This window comes from Asparagus officinalis, chromosome 1 (assembly GCF_001876935.1).
Source record: "Asparagus officinalis chromosome 1, Aspof.V1, whole genome shotgun sequence".
Taxonomy (NCBI): domain Eukaryota; kingdom Viridiplantae; phylum Streptophyta; class Magnoliopsida; order Asparagales; family Asparagaceae; genus Asparagus; species Asparagus officinalis.
The window spans coordinates 8,593,654-8,617,093 of NC_033794.1; the positions used below are offsets into that span (position 1 = coordinate 8,593,654).

A 23,440-nucleotide genomic window follows, 5' to 3' on the forward strand; every position below is an offset into this window, starting at 1 on the left:
ACCGTTAAATGTTCAAAACAAATGGAGACGTATGAAATGATATTTAATAGTGACAGTAGGAAACAAGGCTTTTAATTAACTTTGCAACCGTGTGAAGATCCCACACGTGTGCAACCCCTTTCCCTTTCTTAATACAGTCCCCAACTGATCTTTTTACTACTAAATACGACACCAAGTTGCTGCCAAACCTTATAATAACCGGTCACCATCCCTGTCGGCGCTACCTCCACGCGGCGGTAATCCCCACATCCCACTGTCTTCTCGTTCTCATTACAACCGGTAGTTCCCGGTCAGAGAGGTCAAACCTCCCGTCAATTCTTGCTTTGTCCCTCCAATCCTCGACAAATAGGGAAGGATCAGGTATTCTGTCGTTAACACCACGCAGCGAATTCAGAGGGAATGTAACTTAAGATGGGTACGTTTCACGTTGTTATTGGATGATAGTTGTGTTTGGTGTTGGGCCTAAATCCTGGGGGAACACGAAAGAAGGGGATCAGAAGGTTGAGAGCACGTCCGTGCATGGTTCAGGGGCCGTTCGATGCACGGGTTCGATTGCTTTCAGAACACAATAATTACGGATGATACGGGCGTGAGTTAACTTTTTGCACTTAAACCCTCATAAAAATTATAATGTTATGCTCTTTTTTGGATTGTAATAATCTTGCAAAATAATTCAGAGCATTAGATTTTTTAAGAGGTCCTTTGCTAATCAAACTTATATAGAAGATAATAAGTCTTCTGGAAAAAAAAGTTGGCTGCTGGTTTGTGGCGATAAATGTGAATTCTATTCCTAGTTTAGATTATGGCTTAAAGTTAGGAGATATATTTTTTCAAATAAATTTGGATCAATGCCTACTTTTAAACTTTTAAGTTTATTGGCTCCTATTTCATTTAAGGCTCATATTTTATGCATGTGAAGTTTTTCTTTAGAAGTGGTTTCAGTGTTTGAATTGTGTTCTAACGAGAGCGAAGTCTAATGTGCAAACTAAAGAATGACTAAGATCAGGTTAGGTTGTCAAACTCAAGATGTTAAAATATCCTAGCTAGGATGATTGACATGTCATGTTGTGTCAATCATTGTCAGTTTAAAATGAGAGCTAATCCGCCCATAGATGGTGAAAATTTCTATGGATATTTTGTAGCGATGCTGTCGGTACAGAGTTACTAATTAAGAGCAATAATCAAACTTATTGGTAGATGGTGGTGCTAGAGATTTGCTCCCATGAGTAATGAGTAATGATTATGGAGTTGGTTCGCAAAGTGAATGAAAAATTCTTGAGATGCTAGTAGCCATGTCTAGTCTCCATCCCAAACAACTGCAAGGCTCATAATGTTTGTGAATGCCTGAGCTAGGGGGTAGATGGCTGAAAATTTCCATGCATGAGTATATAATCCTATGCTATTTTCACTTAGCTAGTATGAATAATTTAATCTTTTTTGTTATTCTAATTTCTGTTTTAGGCCTATTTACTTCCAGTTGGACTAAATTTCTTCGCAAAAAAAAAATGCTATTAAGGATGATCATAGGAAATCTTGCTGACTAAAAATAACCAATTATCATAAAATATGAGCTTTAATATTATCAATAATATTAACGTTCCCCTTTGTCCTCGATTACTTCTGTATTATTTTCTCTCTCCTGTTCTCCGGTAAAATGCATTTGTGGCCGGCCAAACAAAGTGGAGCATGTTAACTCCATGTCCTCTTCATGTCCGCAGAAAAAGCAGCAGACAAATATCAAATAAAGTCTTAAAAGTATAAACATGTTTAGCTGTTCTTTATTAAGTTAATCACAAGCATTAATAGAAAAATCAAAAGAAAAGGAGGCGAAAAAAATAATGCCAAGCTTTTGTCTGAAACACCGCAGAGAACTTTCATACTTGTGTCGCTCTTGTTGCCTCCAAAAGGGGAATAATTTTGCAGGGGGAGAGGAAATTTAATTACTACATTTTCCACTATTTTTCCATTTGTTTATGGATCCATAAACACACACCCCTTTTTATGCAGCTGTACTCCTTTTGTTAGTAAATAAACAGCAAAATAAAAGAGTGTTTCCATTGAAAGTTAGTGTGGTGAATATAAAAGTCTTTTGTCTCCTACTTTGATCTCTTCCTTTTTTTTGCCTTTGGTTTTACATAAAACGGGTAATTAAATTACTAAAAAGACTCTTTACTTCTCATCATTTGCCTACAAATATATATCTCTCGAACTTGGAAATGAGAAATAACAAAATTTAAACATTAGGTGCTCCATGTTTAAAGATGAATCATGACAAATGAAACTTTAACTCTCGGAAAAACAAAACAATTTAATATTTGGAGCTAGTTCCCAATTACTTCAAGCATATGATTGAGAAATTTGTGACGATAAAGAGTTTTGTTCATATATACAAAGTTCTACCCTTATTTAAATTTTAACCAATCCACCTTCAAATTATTATGATACCCAAAAGATCTATATTTAATTATTTTAAAACCCAGCCATAACACCTTAATTTCCAATACAACCTACTTAAGCGTTACTGGCACAACAATTATAACAAATTAAGCATAATAATCGAAACAAAAATTAAGTACATAAATGTGATGTTTCTCTCCGAAAAGAAAATGTGATGCCACAAAGAAATTAAAAAACAGTAATAAAAAATTAATAACCTTGAGCAAACTAAAATTTAGAAATTACTAACCTTTCCTCTAGATATTCCAAACAAATTTACACAAAACCCCGTTTGCAAATCTAGAAAAGAGCAGCACCTCTCCACAAAGCCCTCATCCAAATCAGATAATTATCCGACAAAGCCCAAAAATTAACGATAAAGACGGCCAACTACTTATTATTATTATAGTGACCCAAAAAAAAAAAAACTTATTATTACAACCCCCACACTCATCCCCCCTTTTCCTAAACAAACAAACAACCAACAACAAAAGGAAAAGAGGGAAAAAGCAAAAAAAAACCCACCAAAAAAAAAGCCAAGCTTTTTCTTCTCTCCTCTTCCCAAAATCTCAACGCCAACAAATTCTGGTTTCAGAGTGCTCTGATGACACCGACATTAGAGGAACACGACTACATAGGCCTCTCCGAGGCCTCCTCCAACAACTCCGCCGTCAGCTCCGCCGCCGGCAAGCTCACCAGTTTGAAGCAGACGGAGCTCCGCCTGGGCTTACCCGGATCCGAGTCCCCTGAGCGCGTTAGCGGGTCGGGTCTCACTCTAGGGATCAACCTTAAAGGGTTCGGGTCTGGGTCCAAAAGGGGTTTCTCTGATGCGCTCGATGGCTCCCCAAATTGGGGTTTTAATGGCGGTAAAGGATCTGAGCTGGAGCTGTTCTCGCCTAAGAAAGGGGAGGGTGGAGGAGGAGCTAAGGATTTGGAGAAGAAGAAGACTGTTACTAACTCGGCGCCAGTTGCGAAGTAAGTTTGATTTCAGGGGGTTTTATGAGATTTTGATGGGTTTTGGGAACTGGGTTTTGTTGGGTTTGGTTTGGGTTTTAGTTGTTTAGAAGAAATTTGTAATTTTTTGGGTGTTTGTGAAATATACAGTAGTTAGCTGATCTATTGGTCTTTTAGCAACTGGGAATTTTTGATTTTGTTAGAAGATGAAGTTTGCTCATTTTGGAATGAAATTGTTGGTAGTAGAAAAACGTAGGCTATGAATTTGATAGATGTTGTTAAGGGTGATTTATTGAGAAATTTTGAGTATGATATACTTGTTAGTATAGCTGAATAGATCGGTGGTTGAGCTAACTCTAGTTTTTGCTTGTTCATTGTGGTTTCTATTGAAAGGTTAATTATATGATATGCAGTTTTTGGTTGTTTGTTCCTTTCTTCTACATTCTTACAATAATAATGTGAAATCATGTTCTTGCTAATTTGTGTCTTTTTAAAGCTATTTTTTGTAATAAGATTTAAAGAATGTTATATAACCTGGTGATGCAGAGAATGTTATTGTTAAAGCAATATTAGATGTTTAGGTTTTTCCTCCTTGCAATTGAACAGATTTTTTTTGTGGAAATTCAAATATTTTATATGAAATGCTTTTTCTTTTTTTGGGTATGTGTCCAAAAAATTATTGCATGCTATTTAATTTACAGATATTTGTTGCTGGTTGGTATAACAATGTTTCCTTGTTTTACATGTTTATAACAAAAATGTGAATATCTACTTCCTAATCCGTGTCTATCAATGATAACTTTTAAACAGTTAATGAGCTATAAATGTTATATTGCCTAGTAATGCAGATAATATGTTATTGTTCAGATAATATTGTTTATTTACACCTTTTCCCTCTTAAGAACAGAACTTGTTTATGAAAATCTGCAGATCTTATACGAAATGATTAATTTCAGATTCAATTAGCTAGAAAGGACTTTGTACTTATATCGATATATTCTTCAATAGGGCACAAGTAGTGGGATGGCCACCAATCCGAAACTCCCGTAAGAATATAATGGCTACAAACAACAACCAATCAAAGAACAAGGAAGATGCTGATGGAAAACAAGGTTCAGGATGTCTCTATGTGAAAGTTAGCATGGATGGAGCTCCTTATCTTAGGAAAGTAGATCTCAAAACATATTCGAACTATAAGGAGCTTTCCCTAGCCCTGGAGAAGATGTTCAGCTGCTTTACTATAGGTGAGCTCTGTTTATGTTCCATACTTTTACATGGTTATATTATTCTATTAGAGACTACTTCGAAAATTTTATTGTTATCCCTGTATTCATTAGATAATATTTGCTTGTCTCCAGCAACATATCGAGTTATTTTTGTCTAAGAAGTGTAATTATACAGTAGTATCTACAACTTTTCCTTCTTGTGTTATTGTGAGTAGTATTTGAGAAATTTTCACAGGTACAGCTGTATGTAATAATTCAGAAAATTTCTTTTTGCATGTTGTTGGTAGCTATTGATGTTATGTAATGATAGCTAGCTGTTACGTAATTATTTTTTGTTTTTCTTATTTACTGTCACTTTTACTATGTTCTTTCTTTTCTCCATATATGTCATGTGGGATGTTTGAAGGGAATGCATTTGTGACTGATCACAAACAAATGGATTTTCTCATCTTCATGTCCTTACTTTCTTGTACCAAATGTTCTTTTCACCAGTCTTTGGGAAAAAGGTCCATATGTGTTACTAGCAATGCTTTCTCTTTAATAGTTTTACATTTCACTTTGAAAAATATTCTTATACCAGCGGTTTTCCCTTATTAAATGGTATAGATAAGTTTAGCGATGCCGTTAGTAGCAATGTTTTATCTTTTAATAAGATTTCATTTTGCTATGGAATTCCATCCTTGTAAGAAGAATATGTTACGATAATTAAATTTTATTAGTAACTTCAGTTACATTGTAATAATTGTGTAATGGCTTGTTGAGCTTCTGTTTATATGTTTTACCTGTATTGCAATTCTTGTTGTTTCAGGTCAATGTGGTTCAAATAGTATACCAACCAAGGATGGTGATGGATCTGAAAATGTCCTTACCTATGAAGACAAGGATGGGGATTGGATGCTTGTTGGAGATGTTCCATGGGAGTAAGCATCAAGTTCTAAATGTTGACTTGCTATGATTCTGGCTAAAGTTTCCTTTATGTTTTTATATCTACTAAGATATATTTCATAGACTTTTCATTCTTCTGTCATTACAAATGTCACGTTTAGTTTTATACCTACTGCATGATATAAATGATTATGTTTACCTGAAATTATTATGTATCTGTTTTGAGTTCTTTCATTTGCATGTGGAGGTCGAAATGTGGTGGTCGAACTACAAAGGCGGTGCCTACTAGTTACCATTAATACATTAGCTAGAATGCTTAAATTGTGAGGCAGTTTCTAGTAGTTTTGTCTCATCGCTGTTAGTTTTGATAGGATTGTATTCTTAGCAGCATGCTTCCCTATAGGGGAAAACTAAAGTTGAAAAATGATTGAAATTATGATGGATTTTGATTACAGTGTTGTGTTTCGTGAGAAGTAGAAGATGTATATCACGTAGCAAGATATTTGAAATACATTTATGGCATTTCAAATTGATAATTTGTTTCTAGTAACTTATTTGAACCAAACTGTCTTATGCTATGCTAGTTTTTGGTCAAGACATCAATTACATTTTACCAAAAATCATTCTATTGTCTGGACGGTAGAAGAGGGCGGTCAAGCAGTTGGGTAGGCTACTGCATAGTCCTTGGAAAATGCTTTATTATATAGCAATGTCGAAGGGCTCAGCTTTATTATCTGGGCCTTTTAAATTGATTAACAAGTAGGCATAATGATCTCGGTTTCATTTTATTCTTGTTATTTTAGTAAATATCCTCTCCTGCTGGTGTTATATGGTATTATTTGAAAGTATTATGTTGATTATTTTCATAACTTGATCTGTTTTAAGAACCTGTGCATGACGGTCTTTTCTTGGAAAATTGCAGTTCTAACTAATATTTTGACGTTGCAGCATGTTCACTGCAACCTGTAGGAGGCTGAGGATCATGAAGGGTTCGGATGCAATTGGACTTGGTATGTGCATGTTTTGTACATTTTACATACATATTATTCAATTTTTAGCTCCTAAGTATGTCATTTTTCCTCAAACTACATAATCTAGTGAATAGACACATTGAAGGATGTCATCCCTTAAAGTGGAAGTCAATCAGAACACTTCTCGAATTTGTACCTCATTTCGAAAGTGACATGTAGTTCGTACTTTTGTGGCATTTGTAGAGAAGTTAGTATTGCATACCTTGAATTAATTTGATGTAATCACACAGTAAACATACTATAACATGGTTCAGCAATTTGACTACATTCAAGGATAAGAGGAGAGTAGGTCTTTATTACTTGAAGAAGAATAATACAATATTTTCTCGAATGTAAATTTCCTTTGAAGTTTCTTCCTTATATTTTTCTTTGTCTTCCTGGTTTTTTACAATGGATCTCTTTATGGGTACTAAAAGACCTGTTCCTAGTTGGGTTCATGTAGGACTTGTGCTCCTAATTGCTTTGATTGGAATTTATACTTAACTAAATTTTTGTTTAACTGAAATCAATCAAACTCCAATTGAACTTGTATTTCCCTGTCAAAGTTAGCATTCAATCTGATGAGTCACATTAGTACTTTGACTCTGATTGTTTGTGATTATTGAGTTTTATATCCCTTCTCATCCATTAGATGAAATATTTGTGATATTGTTTAATTCAATTCCCTAAAAAAGTTTTGATTGATTCATCTTTGAAACTCGTTTCATACAGGTTATCCTACATTTTATTTTAAACTCTCCAGTAACGTTGATCCACACTTTGGCAGGAGTTATACTTTTATTGTGATGTACTTTAGATCTTAGTATTGTATTGTAGCAATTTTGTGAATATGATTGTACTAATGAGTTTCAATTTTGTGTTCTTTCAGCTCCGAGGGCATCGGAGAAGCGCAAGAATCGAAGTTGATCACTTCAAGCTGAAAATTCAAGCACAAGCATACCAACTAATTCAAAAGGGCTCTTCTCGAAACCAAAATGGTTTTAAGGTTTTTTAAAAATGCGTCCTATTATATCTCTTGCGGTTTGTTACCTACGTTGAACAAAACCTTAATTTAGCTTCCTATGATTTCTCAAGGGTAAAACCTTATTAGATTGTTGTTCACCTTACTATGTGTAAATCGTGTGGTTGCTTCTTATTCCAGACTGATACATTTTCAGCAATGTTTGTGCTCAGTTTGTGTTAAATTCTGCGATTGCCTTTACTTCGGAGGTGTAGTGAAAATTGATGGTTATAATTTTATAACCTAAAATGTTTTGCAGGTTGAGCTTTTTTCTTTTTCTTTTTCTGAGAACCAAAACCTTGGTTTTATAATATCTGCGGATTAAGCGTCCTTCTCATATACGGAACCTTCGTTTTTATGTAGTAGTCCCTTTTTAGCCTCTATTTTCTTTAAATATGTGATCAATAGTGTTTGATTCTTTATCAAAGCAATACCATTTTGAATGCTAAATTGTTCTGTTGCTCTGATTGAATTGTTGCTAGCCTTCTGAAGTTCGCTTTAGTGAGCTTCCGTTGTTCTCCTAGGCTTTGTTTATCATCATTATGGAAATTCTTGGGGAAATGAAATGTGATGTTGGGGCCCACGCACAGGTGTTTGAGCATGATTGAAGGGGGGAGCCTGAGCTGTTTGTCTGCGCCTTGTGGGTTATATTTTGGACAGCAAATGTACTCCTCAAGCCTTTTCCAACAGCCAATCATCTGTTATTTATTATGGATGGGCAAAGAACAGAACAGTACAAGAAAGTAAGAAGGGGGCGGTGGAGGGGGGGGGGGGCGGGGGGTTGGTTTTTGTCCACTCATCTTCATTAGAGTCTGGGCTTCTCTTTTGCTTTGAGCCGTGGAAAAATTAATATGCCTCCAGTTTATTTGCATTGTTAGTTCTGCTTGTCTGTGGTTGTATTTGGTCTGTGATAGCTTTTCGTGTAGGAGGCGCTACAGTCACACCCAACCACACCCTCTTAATTACAGCTGTATTGGGGCCCACATGAGAATTTTAATAAAAATTTTTTTATGTGGATCCCAGTATACTGTAGCGAGAGAGGAGTGTGGTTAGGAGGTGTGCCTCTAGTATTTTTTTTTTCGTGTATTTTTTGTTATCGTAGGGGAGGGGCTGATTGTTTCTGATTTTTGGGCTCTGGTTAGTTTTTACATTAATCTGTTGAGAGTCCTATTTCGAATATTATACAATTATGTCCCGAATTCTCACTATAATTCTAAAGTGTTGTTACCTTAGGAGGAACTTGAAAATGGTGTCATAGCCATTTACCTATTTAGAATATACAATTACATCCTTAGTTCTCACTATAACTTTTAAATTTTGATGCCGTAGGAGGAACTCGTAAATAATATCATAGCAATCTAGGCTTAACTTCCATCGGACCCACATTTAAAAGTGAATTTGATAAACAATATATCGCTGTGCAGACTGTTCAAAGTTGGGCCACGAGAATGACACACATTTAAAGTGAATTTGATAAACAAGATATCGCTGTGCAGATTGTTCAAAGTTTGGCCATGAGAAGGACGTCCAAACTGCGAGATCGTGATAAAATTACGATCGTAACCTTTAAACCTTACTAAGATCTTATGCAAACTTGCTTTGTTTCTTAGCAGACTATGGGCTTGCCTAAATTGTGCTTCGGATTGCCTTGCATGATAATGGTGGAAGGGATTGGAATCCTCCCCACTATAAAACAAAAAAAAGATAATGGATTGACCACTACTTAATCATAACCGTTAATTATTTAATGAGTGGTCATGATTTTTTCTTTAAGTACAAATTAGGAATGAGTGCAATACACGGGATACAGTAAATGTTAGATTTAGAATGTGTCACGATCACCTACTAAGTAATCAACAGTCGAAATTAAAATAGTGGTCTCACCACTAATGTTCTGTAATTGAGAGGATCCAAATTCCGTTGAAAGATTATAGTAGATAACATGTTCGAGATTAAACTATCACTGTTTCACTCCGGAAAAAAAAAATAAAAATAAAGGTAAGTAAAACTATATACTCCGAAGGGATGCTTGAAGTTTCTCAATTAATTATAGGCATATCTCATCTATCGCAGTAACTTAACATCTCAAATGTCTAATAGAATCTCATCGAGCTCCGTGACAAAGGCCATTGTATCCTCGAAAAGTTGGCTACAGAAATTACTTTATTTGTAAATCTGTATAAATTTAGTAACCATTAACTAGATAATCAATGATTGTGATTATGTAGTGATTCCTCCATTATTTTTTTTAGTGGAGAGGATCCGAATCCATTGTATAGGGATTTGGATCCTCTCCACTACCAAAAAGTAGTGGAGAGACCACTACTTTTAATCTTAAGCGTTGATTATTTAGTAGGCGGTTACGATACAATCTAAATCTAACACTTACCATACCCCCGTGTATTGCACTCATTCCTAATTTACACTAAAAGAAAAAATCATAACCATTAACTAGATAATCAATGACTGTGATTATGTAGTGATCCCTCCACTATTTTTTTTAGTGGAGAGGATCCGAATCCATTGTATAGGGATTTGGATCCTCTCCACTACAAAAAAGTAGTGGAGAGACCACTACTTTTAATCTTAAGCGTTGATAATTTAGTAGGCGGTTATGATACAATCTAAATCTAACACTTACCATACCCCCGTGTATTGCACTCATTCCTAATTTACACTAAAAGAAAAAATCATAACCATTAACTAGATAATCAATGACTGTGATTATGTAGTGATCTCTCCACTATTTTTTTTAGTGGAGAGGATCCGAATTCATTGTATAGAGATGTCAGCATCTCGTAACCGCTATCTAGTAAACATATGCCCCCCTGCATATTCGGCGACCTATGGGCAGATAATGTGGGCCTCTAACTGGGCCGCTCTTTTTGGATGATGTGGTCCATTAATCGTTTTCAAAGTGGCAACACAAGATGTGCCTTGCTGAAACTGGCTGCCAACAGTGATCTCAGTTCGAAAATATCAACTTACTTTTGAAAATTATTCTTACAAAAAGCCGTCTTCGTATGAACCGAAGTAATGAGTACTATGTATTACCTAGATTATGCATAATGGAGTGTAAATATGGACCTTAATTAGTTCTTGGTCCAATTGAATTATTTTTATTTTTATTTTATGGAATAGCATTTATTCATTCCATCTAAAGCATAAAAGATAATATAAATAGTTTTTTCTCACACATTCGATATAATCAAGAATTTTTAATGAGATAAAAAAGATATTTAACTAAATACAGTTGCATGCAGTCGACCTCTAAAACATTTTTCACGTTTTAAAATTGTTGCTCAATAGCCTCGTTCAAAAGAGCACTAAATATATCATTTTCAAAGCAAACTTATGCATCTTTTCTCTCTCTTTAGATTGATAATAATAGATGTCAGTGAATTGGGACACTTAAGTTAATGGGTCTTAGTTGGCGCTTCAGTTTTAGGTGTGGCCCATTAATTAAGAATTAATGGGCCATTTCCAGGGCTCAGCAAATTTCGAATATAACCGAATAGACCGCAATACCCGAAGTGCCGAATATCGTTCAAACGTCTCCGCACCGTAGCAACTAGCAAGGAATGGACATCGCATCGTAATGTATTAGAAGTGTACAGGATTTGATAGTGAAAAATAAATTATCGTGGGCCCCCGACCAATTTAACTTCCCTAACTCAAACTTAAACTCGAACTCGAGTATCTGGAGATTTTTGAAGTTGAACTTGGATACTGGGTATTTAATAAAATTAATGAATATTCACGAATATTTATGGAATGTCAAAGTATATTCATTTTGCTAAATAACTTGATTTTTAAATAATATTTAAATTTATAAATAAATTTTATTCCTTTATAGTTATGATATATATGTTAGATCTACATCATAAAACTTGAGATCTAAAACCATATAGCCATGATTAATTCAAAGAGATTAACAAAAAAAACAAAAGAGCGGAAGCTTATACCTGAATCCATAGATTGATCTTGATTTTGGGTTTTGGATCTTCTAACCTTAGGGTTTCTCTAGAACCGAATTTCTCTAGCTAGATGGGGGTGTAGAGAATTAGAGAATGTAACCCTAAGTTAGGGACCATAACCCCTTATTTATAGATGTTGTACTTTTGTAATTTAGCCCCTCAATAAATTACAATTACAACCTGGTATCTGCACATATAACCCCATGACTTATTTAAATACCAAATTAACCCAACTTAATTGATCACTTTAGTGGGTTATCCTGAAAGATAGCAATACACAATGATTAATCATATGTGCCCACAAATAGATTTATTAGATTAAATCCAACAATCTCCCACTTGGGCACCATATGATTCCTTAAACTGTGTATAACCTTATGACCTCAAAAATTGCTATCACTGAAATGGTATTTCCGAACAATTTCGTCCATTGACTATATCAATATAGGATCAAAGCGGTCTTCGTCACATTTATCGTGACTCGACCCATCAATGGTCACATATACCAATACAATCAAACGACATAGATCAATCATGGATGTGCAGCATGAAAATTACATGCAATGTGATCAGTACATGTCTATTTTCAACTGGTCCTCCTTAGTGAGGTCAAAACCAAACATAATGTAACAGAGTGTCTTAACTGAAAACTTTATTCTGATCAGACAATACAAACAAACATAAAGCACCACAAATACAAACTCCCACTAAAACATAATATCCTCAAATAATACCACACCCATTGACGAGGAGCTTGCTTGAGTCCATAGATAACTATTTGTTGAAACTTATGATACAATTGACGAGGAGCTTGCTTGAGTCCATAGATGGATTTTCTTAATTTGCAGACCATATTCTTTGGGTCTCCCGACACAAAGTTTTCTGGTTGCACCATATAGATCATCTCATCAATGTCTCCATTGAGAAATGCAGTCTTAACATCCATCTGATGTAACTCAAGATCATAATGAGCAACAAGTGCCATGATTATTCTGAAAGAGTCTTTCGATGAAACCGGAGAGAAAGTCTCTGTATAATCAATGCCTTCCTTTTGAGTATAGCCTTTAGCCACAAGACGTGCCTTATACCTCTCCACATTACCGTTTGCATCCCGCTTGGTTTTAAAAATCCATTTACAACCAATTGGTTTTGCACCTTCTGGTAATGGGATAAGTTCCCAAACCTTATTGCCTTGCATAGACTTGTACTCTTCATTCATGGCATCAATCCACTGTTGAGAGTTAGAACTTTTCATGGCCTGAGAGAAGTTGATTGGATCATCTTCTAACATTCCACTACTTTCCTCATGTTCTTGGAGAAATACAATATAATCATCCGGAATAGCATTTCTCCTTTCTCTCGTGGATCTCCTTAATGGCACTGGTTCTTGAGGTTGTTGAGTTTGTTCTTCTGGAACAGGGAGTTGTTCAACATTATCATCTTGAGGTTCCGGATTTACTTCTTGAGCAACAACAGGTATAGGAACCTGAATATTGTCAAAAGTAACTGTATGGATTGGATCTGAAGCCAATTCCTCCTCAAAACTAATGTCTCTAACCTTATTTCTCCCCCCAAACTCAACATCCTCAAAGAATGTTGCTGTTCCCGTCTCAAAAATATTCCTTATAGTGGGATCATAAAACTTAAAGCCCCTAGAGCGTTCAGAGTATCCAATAAAGTAGCTGCTAACTGTTTTGGAGTCCAATTTCTTTTCATTTGGCCTATAAGGCCTTGCCTCAGCTGGACATCCCCAAATATGTAAATGCTTTAAACTGGGCTTTCGACCAGTCCAAAGCTCATAAGGTGTTTTAGCAACTGCTTTACTTGGTACTCTATTCAGAATGTAAGCTGCTGTCTTAAGTGCTTCTCCCCAGAGTGACTCTGGTAAAGAAGAATGAGCAATCATACTTCTTACCATATCCTTAAGAGTCCTGTTTCGTCTTTCAGCTACACCATTCATGCTAGGTGAACCCGGCATGGTGTACTGTGGGACGATACCGCATTCCTCTAGGTATCTAGCAAATGGTCCTGGACGTTGTTCACCTGAACCATCATATCTACCGTAGTACTCACCACCACGATCAGATCTGACGGTTTTAATTCTTCTGTTGAGTTGATTCTCAACTTCAGCTTTATAGGCTTTGAACATGTCCAGAGACTCAGATTTTTCATGAATAAGATATAGGTGCCCATAACGTGAGTAATCGTCTATGAATGATATAAAATATTGTTGACCATTCCAGGATTCCGTAGGGAATGGCCCACAAATATCCGTATGTATCAATTCTAAGACATCCGAAGATCTGTTGGCACCTAATCTCTTCACTTTGGTCTGTTTTCCCTTGATACATTCAACACATACGTTGAAGTCCGAAAAATCAAGGGAATCCAAAATGCCATCAGACACAAGACGCTCAACTCTACCTTTTGAGATATGACCTAAGCGCTTATGCCATAATGTCGCCGAATTTTCCTTATTTAATTTACGCTTAGTACCACGTGATTCCACATGCAAGGATTCATTGTAAGAAGCAATTGTATCAAGCAAATATAGGTTGTCATAAATACTCAAGTAACCGGTTCCCACAACATTTGAATTAAAAGATAAACTGAATTGACTGTTTCCAAATGAACAAGAATAACCTGATTTGTCCAATACAGAAACAGAAACCAAATTCCGTCTAAAAGACGGTACTACAAAAGTATCTTTTAAATCCAAATAATAACCAGTTCCTAACAACAACCTAAAGTGCCCAATTGCTTCCACATCTACCGATTGTCCGTCGCCCACAAAGATGTGTCTTTCAACATCACTTGGCTTTCGGTAGCTCAGGCAACCCTGCATAGAAACACTTATGTGAGTAGTAGCACCAGAGTCTAACCACCAAGTGTTTCTAGGTACTGAAGCTAAATTAACCTCAGAACAGACCAAAGCAAGGAACGTACCCTTATTATCACGCCAGGCGTGATATTTTGTACAGTCCTTCTTTACATGTCCAGGCTTCTTACAGAAGAAACAACCCTGATTATCCTTATGTTGTTTCTTCTCAACTGGACCCTTAGCAGCTTCCTTATCATTCTTCCTTTTCTTGCCCTTATCCTTAGAGGCATAGGCCAAATGAGCACTTTCTGTCTTATCTTGCTTCAACCTGTCTTCTTCTTGCACACAGTATGAAATGAGCTCATTTAGAGTCCATTTCTCCTTTTGACAGTTATAACTGACCTTAAATTGGTTAAACTGTGCAGGAAGAGACAACAAAACCAGATGCACTAATAACTCGTCACAAAGATCGAGTTTAAGTGCCTTAAGCTTTGAAGCAATATGAGACATTTCCATAATGTACTCCCTGATATTTCCTTTGCCCTTATACTTCATTGAAATCAAGCGAGCTAAAAGCGTGCTTGTTTCTACCTTATCGTTTTTCGCAAAACGCTTCTCAATTTCGGCAAGGAAATCTTTAGCCTTAGTAATCCCTTCGGATTCTATGCCCCTGAAGGCTTCCGGAACGCCGCGCTTAATGATCATAAGACTCATGCGATTTGAACGCTCCCACTTCTCATGCTCCTTCTTTGCATCAGGAGTGCTATCCGCATTGAGAGGTTGGGGTTGTTCAGTTCTTAATGCATAGTCAAGATCCATGCAGCCAAGAACAATTAATATGTTCTCTTTCCAAACCTTGAAGTTTGTCCCATTTAGCATGGGAATTGAGTTGATGTTAGCAGAAATTGTTGCAGCAGATGCATTAGCTGAAATAAAACAAAAATGCTCACATCAATAACCATAATCAATAAAATTCAAATAATGACAATCCCCATCCAAGATACCGGCACAACATTAATATCAAGTCTTTGGACAGTAATATTAACTTGTAAGTGATACCTTGTTGCAATGATCAAACATTGACAATAACTCATGTCAAATAATGAAACTATCTTTGGATCGATTCATTATTCACATGTAAACCTTATAATTGTCACACGCTTATCATCGCAGATGTGTATACAGTCTAAATAAATATTAACCTTCCTTTGGGCCGATTAAATATTTACACGAAAGCATACACACAAACATCTCACATTCCTCATGAACAATCTACACAAGAGAGGTTACTTTGGCAACTTCTTGTTTCAATTAATCAATTGGAGTGAGAGACAACCTTAATACCTTAGTGTCATAATATTTGAATTAAATAATTGATTAAAAACCAAATTAGATTTAAATTAAAAAGTTTTAATTTAAATCAACTGAATTTCCAAAAACTTAATTGGGGTCTCACAGCTTAATTAGGGCCCATAACTTAATTGAATAAATTAAGTATACCAAAGTGGACCCATGAAAAGCCGAGGCTTAACCATAATGAACACGAAGTTCCCTTAACTTCGAACGCGAGGTTCGACTGTATTGAGTACGAGACTCACTTAAGCACGAACGCGAGGTTCGTCTGAAAATGAACGAACGCGAGGTTCGTTTGATAAAAGAACGCGAGGTTCAACTTGGGAACGAACGCGAGGTTCGTTTAAAAAATGAACGCGAGGTTCGACTGAAGTACGAACGCGAGGTTCGTCTGAAGTACGAACGCGAGGTTCGTCTGAAGTTCGAACGCGAGGCTCGACTGAAGCACGAACGCGAGGTTCGTCTGAAGTACGAACGCGAGGTTCGTCTGAAGTACGAACGCGAGGTTCGTCTGAAGTACGAACGCGAGGTTCGTCTGAAGTACGAACGCGAGGTTCGTCTGAAGTACGAACGCGAGGTTCGTCTGAAGTACGAACGCGAGGTTCGTCTGAAGTACGAACGCGAGGTTCGTCTGAAGAACGAACGCGAGGTTCGTTAAAAAAATTGAGCTTGACGCTCACCTGAGTTGAACGCGAGGTTCACCTTAGAACGAACGCGAGGTTCGTTAAAATTGAGCTTGACGCTCACCTGAGTTGAACGCGAGGTTCACCTTAGAACGAACGCGAGGTTCGTTGAGCGCGAAGCTCGGTTAAAATTGAACGAACGCGAGGTTCGTTTGAGGTAACCACCTCCTTAATTTTCGCCATGAACCCTTAGGGTTTCAAATTGAAACCGCCGCCGACAAACCCAAAAAACCTTTGATTTTTATTTTCAAAACAGATCCAGAATTGGAAAAAATTGAAGGAAAAATCAAAGAAAAATCCAAAAAATTCCCAAAAGTTACTGTTCACCCGAAAAAAATACTTTACTGTTCATCCGAAAAAAAAATTCGTTACTGTTCATCCGAGAACATTACTGTTCATCCGAACCCAAAAATTGAATCTTTAACCAGAGATTTAAGATCAAAAACCCAATAAAACTTAAATCCCTAAGAATTAATCAAGGTGGCTCTGATACCACTTGTTAGATCTACATCATAAAACTTGAGATCTAAAACCATATAGCCATGATTAATTCAAAGAGATTAACAAAATCAAAAGAGCGGAAGCTTATACCTGAATCCATGGATGAACCTTGAGATGGGTTTTGGATCTTCTAACCTTAGGGTTTCTCTAAATCCGAATTTCTCTAGCTAGATGGGGGTGTAGAGAATTAGAGAATGTAATATATATATATATATACATTAATCTAAATATTTTATTAAAATTTGATTTAAAATTCTTTGAGTCTCTCAAAATTAGTATATAGACCTTAAATTAAAAATATAAGTGGGTTGAAAATATAACATCATATGAGTAATAACACAATTATAATCGGTCAAAATATAAACAAACATTTAATAAACAAACGAATCGAATATACATCTAGTTAAATTCTATTATTAATGAACTTGAATACTAAATATTATTTAGTCAGTGTTAAATGAACCGCTGAATCGAATATGATTGAATAGTTACTCAAATAATTAACGAACTATTTGTTAATTATTTAGTTCATTTCCATCCCTACCTGTCGGGAGACAACATAGATCTAATCTCCATTGTGAGCGCCTAGTTGAGGTATGACAATTCAGCATACAATTTACATTTCAAGTCTTTAGATTACGATACTTTCATCTGTATTTCACTGATTTGAACATTAAAAAGGTTCTAACCGAAACACTTTTAAGTCTTCACTGATTTGAACAACTCTTCCCATGTGGCAACATATTTATTTTATAGTTAGACTAAATATCATAAAACCTCCCTTAACTTTCGATGATTATCAGAAAACCCTTCTTAACTTTGAAAATGTCAGAAAACCCACCTTAAATTTAGAGCTTATCGAAAAATCTCCCTTTACTTTTAGGAAGATTTTCCCATTAAAATCTCAAAGTTAAAAAAGATTTTTTTTCCTGATAAAATATGAAAGCTAGAAGGAAGTTTTGTGATAATCCTGATACTTAAGGACGTTTTCCGATAGACTAAATACGCATATTGGTATTTTAATTCCACCACATTTACCAAGAAGGTATTTTAATTAGCAAACCTGCTTTAAGGCATTTTAATTGATTCAACTTACCAACAAGATCATTTTTCTCGTCGGCGACCAGTTTTCTAGCGAGAGCTCATCACGTGCGTGACACGTGATGACTTAAACTGTTTTTTAGCTGCTGATATAGAAGGTGATTTTCCACTGACCCTGCTTGCTTTAGAACGAGAGCTTGAACTTGATGATGACGACATAATATCTTCTCTTCCACGCTCAATCTCAGCTTGAATGCCCCAATTTGATAAACCCTAGTTTCCAATCTCACCCAATCTCAGCTTGAATCCCCTCTGTTATTCTCCCAACTGTTTTATCCATGTCAGAAAATCCGTGCCACATCAGCAGCTAAAAAACAGTTTAAGTCATCACGTACCACGCACGTGACGAGCTCTCGTCGGAAACTGGTCGCCGACGAGAAAAATGACCTTGTTGGTAAGTTGAATCAATTAAAATACCTTAAAACAAATTTGCCTAATTAAAATACATTCTTGATAAATGATGTAGAATTAAAATACCAATATAAATATTTAGCCTTTTCTGATATTCAGCCTTATAGCAATATTGAAGCAGTGCCTGCACGATAATAGTCCAACAAACGAGATCAAAACAAAACCCACCGCTAGCCGGTCCTAAAGAGAATAGTATAAAATTCATTAAATTATCTACAAGTCCCAAAAGATAAGCAATTCATTAGTTACCATCCTTAAAAGAAAAAACCCCACAAACTTAAATTACAATCCCAGAAATCAAAACCCCTATATATCTCCCTTCAAAGCCTTCACAAAACTCCCCCACACAATCTCCAATGGCCATTCTTATGTGTCTCCTTTTCCTTTCCTTAACGGGTCCAAATCCGAAACCCGCATCCGCAATGCCTCCGGCTTCTCCAATCAACTGCAACCAATCAGTTTGTGTCCTCTCGAATTCTTATGGAGCTTTTAACGACCGAAAACAGTGTTCAGTCCCGACGGCGGTTTTGTACCCGACAACTGAAGAAGAGATCCGATCCGCGGTGGCCGAGGCTAATAAGAACAACCTCAAAGTCAAGGTTGTTAGCGGGTTCTCGCATACGATACCGAAATTAGCGTGCCCGGATCCGACCCGTTCCGTCTTGATCAGCACCGCGAAGTACAATACAGGTTAGGACTCGAAACTAATTGGATCGAATATGGAGCTACTCATGATATTTGTGTCTGTTTAACATTTAAGAATCCTAATCCAAATTCTAATTTGTTCTCCGAATTTCTTTGGATTGTGAATTTGAATGTGAGCACCCCTCTTCGAATTTTTGTCGAATGTGAACTATAATTATTGCGTTTAAATTGTGTAACTTTATGAATATGATATTGTTTGATTAGCATATGAATTTAAGAGCATTTGAATTCACACGTAGAGATTTAAATGTTTTGTTTTAAAGATTGATTTGTGAATACTCCTAATAAATCTCTCAAACTAGGAGTAGGAGTAAATCTACAATAAAAAACACATAAATGACATGACTAATAAAGAAATATATTTTAAACGTACATTTTGATAATCAAATGAATCAAATACATCTATCCTCATATCTGATCTCTTTTGTACGGTCTTTCGAGTTTGAACGATACGGAGAGACAAATAAATGCCGAACTATTTGATAATTATTCCATCAACATTCAGGAGTCAAGGTCGATACCGTGACGCGAACCGTAACGGTCGATTCCGGAGTCGGGCTGAGGGATTTGATCAATGCAGTGGAGGCCCATGGGCTGAGTTTAGTTGCGAGCCCATATTGGGAAGGAGTGAGCATTGGTGGGCTGATCTCTACGGGCTCCCATGGGAGCTCATGGTGGGGGAGAGGAGGTGCGGTGCATGATCATGTTGTGGGTGTTAGGATTGTTGTTGCGGCTAGAAAAAATGAAGGGTTTGCTAAAGTTCTGGACGTTGATGAGAGCAAGGGTTCTTTGTTTGATGCTGTTAGGGTTTCTCTCGGGCTTTTGGGCGTCATCTCCAAGGTTAGTTTCTTTTTCAGATTAACAGTTGGTGTTATGATTCATGAGAATATAAATCTTGTCAGAACGCTCTCAATACCTACAAACAGAAACGTTGTGAATCCCAAAACTACCTTCACCTTTCCGTTGAATGCCTCCTACAATACTAACCGTTCGAGAATGTTCTGATAAAATTGGTACCCGTGAATCTGAGAAAACAACAACATTGCTTGAGAAAAGATGCATATGAAATTAAATTCAAAATAAGCTATTTTAGAACACAACACGAAGTAACTCTGTCCTTATTTGCCATTCACCAACGCGTGAATGCCAATCATAACGACAAGACGGCCTAGCCGCTTTTCTTTTATATAATGATGATGATAATGATATCATCATCATGGATCTCTTGTCCGAACCTGCCGTAAAATTTAGAGCAGAGAGAAGTTGAGTGCAGCGTACGCGGAGACAGCGCGAAGGTGTGAACCGTGCGTTTGAAACCAATGCTTTCGCCGCGCACTACAATTTCCTTTTTGTTTTCTAGTTTATTATTTTATTTGAACTCAGAACCCGAAGTTTCAAACTAGACAGACGATCGAGCGTATAAAATGATAAATTGGCGGTTTAAATTAAAAACTCCAGTTGCTGCGATTCTCACTCGTGATTAGCCTTAGCACAATCATAATTTAGGATTTTAAATGGTAAAACTTAACAGAAGTTATTTGATGAAGAACTTATACCTTCTAAACTCCAAAAGTTATATTGGTTTAGATGTTTCATGACTACATTTTATAATTTATATTTACTTCTGCACTAGTTGAACCGGAAAAGACGGCTATCTAATCGAGGGTAGAGAAGTAATATCTACTCAGCATTCAGAAGTATAAGTGCTAATAAAATAGTTAGAAGATATATAACAGGGGACTTGTGCAATAAATCCTATACTCAACCAGCCAGTGCTCATCATCTATGGATGAAAAATCGCAGGTAACACTCTCACTGGAGCCAGCATTCAAGAGAAGCATAACTTACTCATTCAGAGATGACAATTCCTTCCAAGATGAGTTCGCAGATTTTGCTAAAAAGCACGAGTTCGCTGATATTACCTGGTACCCATCTCAGCACAAAGCCGTGTACAGATTGGATGACCGCGTCCCTTTGAACGCTTCTGGCGATGGCGTAAATGACTTCCTTGGGTTTCAGTCCACTCCTATCCTGGCTACCACTGCACTTAGGGCTACAGGTACTCTCTCATAAAATTTTATGACCTTTTGCTAATATGTTAATTATGAACATGACATAGACTCATCATAATAGAGAAGGCCCCCAGTGGGAGATTTATTCCGTAGAGAATTACGAATATGGATACAAATACATATCTGTCAAAATCGGACGCAGATACAGATTAGACGGGATAAAATAGTACATATCCAATATTAGATGAGATAAACAAATAAAACTCAGAAAGTATACAGACTCAGAAAGTATATTTTTGACACACGGTAAAGTGGAAAACCTAGAATTGGAACTTCGTTTAATTTGAAACCAATAAAAAATATCAATCATATGACTGGTACATATACCCGAAAACAGGTATTTTGAGTATTCAATCCACTCGAAAAAGAAAATGATATAGTTACCTATATCTGACTCCTGACATGAAGATTTAATATTTGTATTCATGTCCTATCAGACATGGATGTTGATATACCTCTGGATATCCATATTCGATCACAACCCTAGACATCAAATATGTAATTTCGTTATGTTCACAAACAACTTATGTCAGTATTTTTTTTTAATTTTTTCATTGCAGAAACAAGATTCCAGAAAACAAAGAATGTGAACGGGCAATGCATACTCGCTTCCACAGAACTCGGATACAAGAAGCTAGTAGCCAACGGCCTAAAGAACAACTTACTACTATTCACAGGCTACCCAGTTGTAGGTTCTCAAGCCAAGATGCAAACCTCAGGCTCCTGTCTACACTCACCCCCATCAGACCCCTTAACCTCCTGTGCATGGGATCCAAGAACCAAAGGCCTCTTCTTCTACGAATCCACCGCCATCTTCTTCCCTCCAAACTTCAAAAACTTCATCCTCGACGTCAAGAAGCTCCGAGACCTCAATCCGAACAAGTTCTGTGGAGTCGATTCCTACAATGGTCTAATGATACGCTTCATAAAAGGGTCCAGTGCTTATCTTGGCCAGACAGAAGACTCTGTCGTGGTTGATTTTAATTATTACAGAGCGGATGAGGCATTGTTGCCCAGACTGAGTCAGGACGTGTGGGAGGAAGTGGAGCAGATGGCATTCTTTAAATATAAAGCGAGGCCACATTGGGGGAAGAATAGGAAGCTTGCGTTTTCAGGGGTGAAGGAGAAGTACATGAAGATGAGTAGGTTTGTGGAGGTGAAGGAGATGTGGGATCCGAAGGGGATGTTTTCCAGTTCTTGGTCGGATGAGATAGTTTTTGGAGGCGGAGGGAGCAGGGGCGATGGATGTGCAATGGATGGAGAGTGTGTTTGTTCGGAGGATAGGCATTGTAGGCCAAGTGAAGGGTATTTGTGTAGGCCGGGATTAGTTTATGAGGATGCAAGGGTGTGTAGGTTTTCTAGTTCTTCCTAAGAGATGAAGATCAATTTGGATGACACTTGAATTTCTATTTGTCAATAAATTGTTAAATAGTCAAGAGAAATTCAATTGATCTGCGTTTGTGTTCCTTTAACAGGTAATTTTGGGCAATAAGACGGTGGCTGTGGCCCCAGAATGGTACGCATGTGATATAGGCTCTTTATAAGGTTCTCCTGTTGCCATGATGAGGTGTACTATTTGCAAATTTGTTAGTCCAATGTGATTTTAGATATATTCATATCCATCAACCCCTATCTCTCTACATGGTGAAAAAAGTACATGCATAAATATGAATATTTGGAAATGATCTTTCTTCTGGGTTCTGACTAAATGAATGTCCAATACCATAAGTATGTCAGCAATATTTACCCCTTCATCACAATTCAATTCATCTCAAGTTCATAAATTCATAACAGTAACCCTTTGAAAAGGGCTTCAATAGTCCCTAGAGTCACTCATTTCTAATCCATTGCAGAGCTTCCCATTCAGAGGTTGCATTGAAGTCTTATATATGTAACATACCTAGGATAAAACTACAGAAAGGGTGTCTACAAAGGAGGGGAAAAGGTCTGGCAAAATTTGGTTGTCTGCTATTTAAAATATTAAACTATATGTCATTGAGTTGCAGACTAGGAAGAAAAAAATAAAACAAGGTTAACGCAAGAACAATAATGGCGAAATGATGACATAAATTCCTAAGAAAAATCTTCAAAAGCTGTCAAAAAATTAAAAACAAAAGGAATAATCAGTCAAACATCATTTACATGATAATAGTGAACGCCAAAAAATCTAATCATCAAGCGCATGTACAACGATAATAATTCCTGTTACCTAGAATAATGCAATGAAGTAAGAGCAAACCACAAACTCTCAGGCAATCATTTTCAGAAAAAAAATCTAGACGAC

The 23,440-nt window shown here is 36.6% G+C and overlaps 2 protein-coding genes across 2 annotated transcripts; both read left to right on the forward strand.

Moving 5' to 3' along the window:
• Positions 2,907-7,771, forward strand: LOC109848468 (auxin-responsive protein IAA17-like). The gene is made up of 5 exons (XM_020417981.1): positions 2,907-3,411; positions 4,399-4,634; positions 5,425-5,536; positions 6,450-6,511; positions 7,401-7,771. Exons 1-5 carry the CDS (start codon positions 3,041-3,043, stop codon positions 7,436-7,438), a joined length of 819 nt encoding a protein of 272 aa, XP_020273570.1. The 5' UTR covers positions 2,907-3,040; the 3' UTR covers positions 7,439-7,771.
• On the forward strand, positions 18,640-22,598 carry LOC109848476 (L-gulonolactone oxidase 3). Its single transcript, XM_020417994.1, has 4 exons — positions 18,640-19,069; positions 19,590-19,924; positions 20,888-21,143; positions 21,717-22,598. The coding sequence occupies exons 1-4, from the start codon at positions 18,736-18,738 to the stop codon at positions 22,526-22,528; spliced, it is 1,737 nt and encodes a 578-aa protein (XP_020273583.1). The 5' UTR covers positions 18,640-18,735; the 3' UTR covers positions 22,529-22,598.

Bases quoted from the DNA above. Each gene is read 5' to 3' on its own strand.
- LOC109848468 (XM_020417981.1), top strand. From the start codon at position 3,041: ATGACACCGACATTAGAGGAACACGACTACATAGGCCTCTCCGAGGCC. The intron at 4,635-5,424 runs GTGAGCTCTGTT...TTGTTGTTTCAG, and splicing joins GTTCAGCTGCTTTACTATAG to GTCAATGTGGTTCAAATAGT. The intron at 6,512-7,400 runs GTATGTGCATGT...GTGTTCTTTCAG, and splicing joins TTCGGATGCAATTGGACTTG to CTCCGAGGGCATCGGAGAAG.
- LOC109848476 (XM_020417994.1), top strand. From the start codon at position 18,736: ATGGCCATTCTTATGTGTCTCCTTTTCCTTTCCTTAACGGGTCCAAAT. The intron at 19,070-19,589 runs GTTAGGACTCGA...ATCAACATTCAG, and splicing joins CACCGCGAAGTACAATACAG to GAGTCAAGGTCGATACCGTG. The intron at 19,925-20,887 runs GTTAGTTTCTTT...GAAAAATCGCAG, and splicing joins TTTTGGGCGTCATCTCCAAG to GTAACACTCTCACTGGAGCC.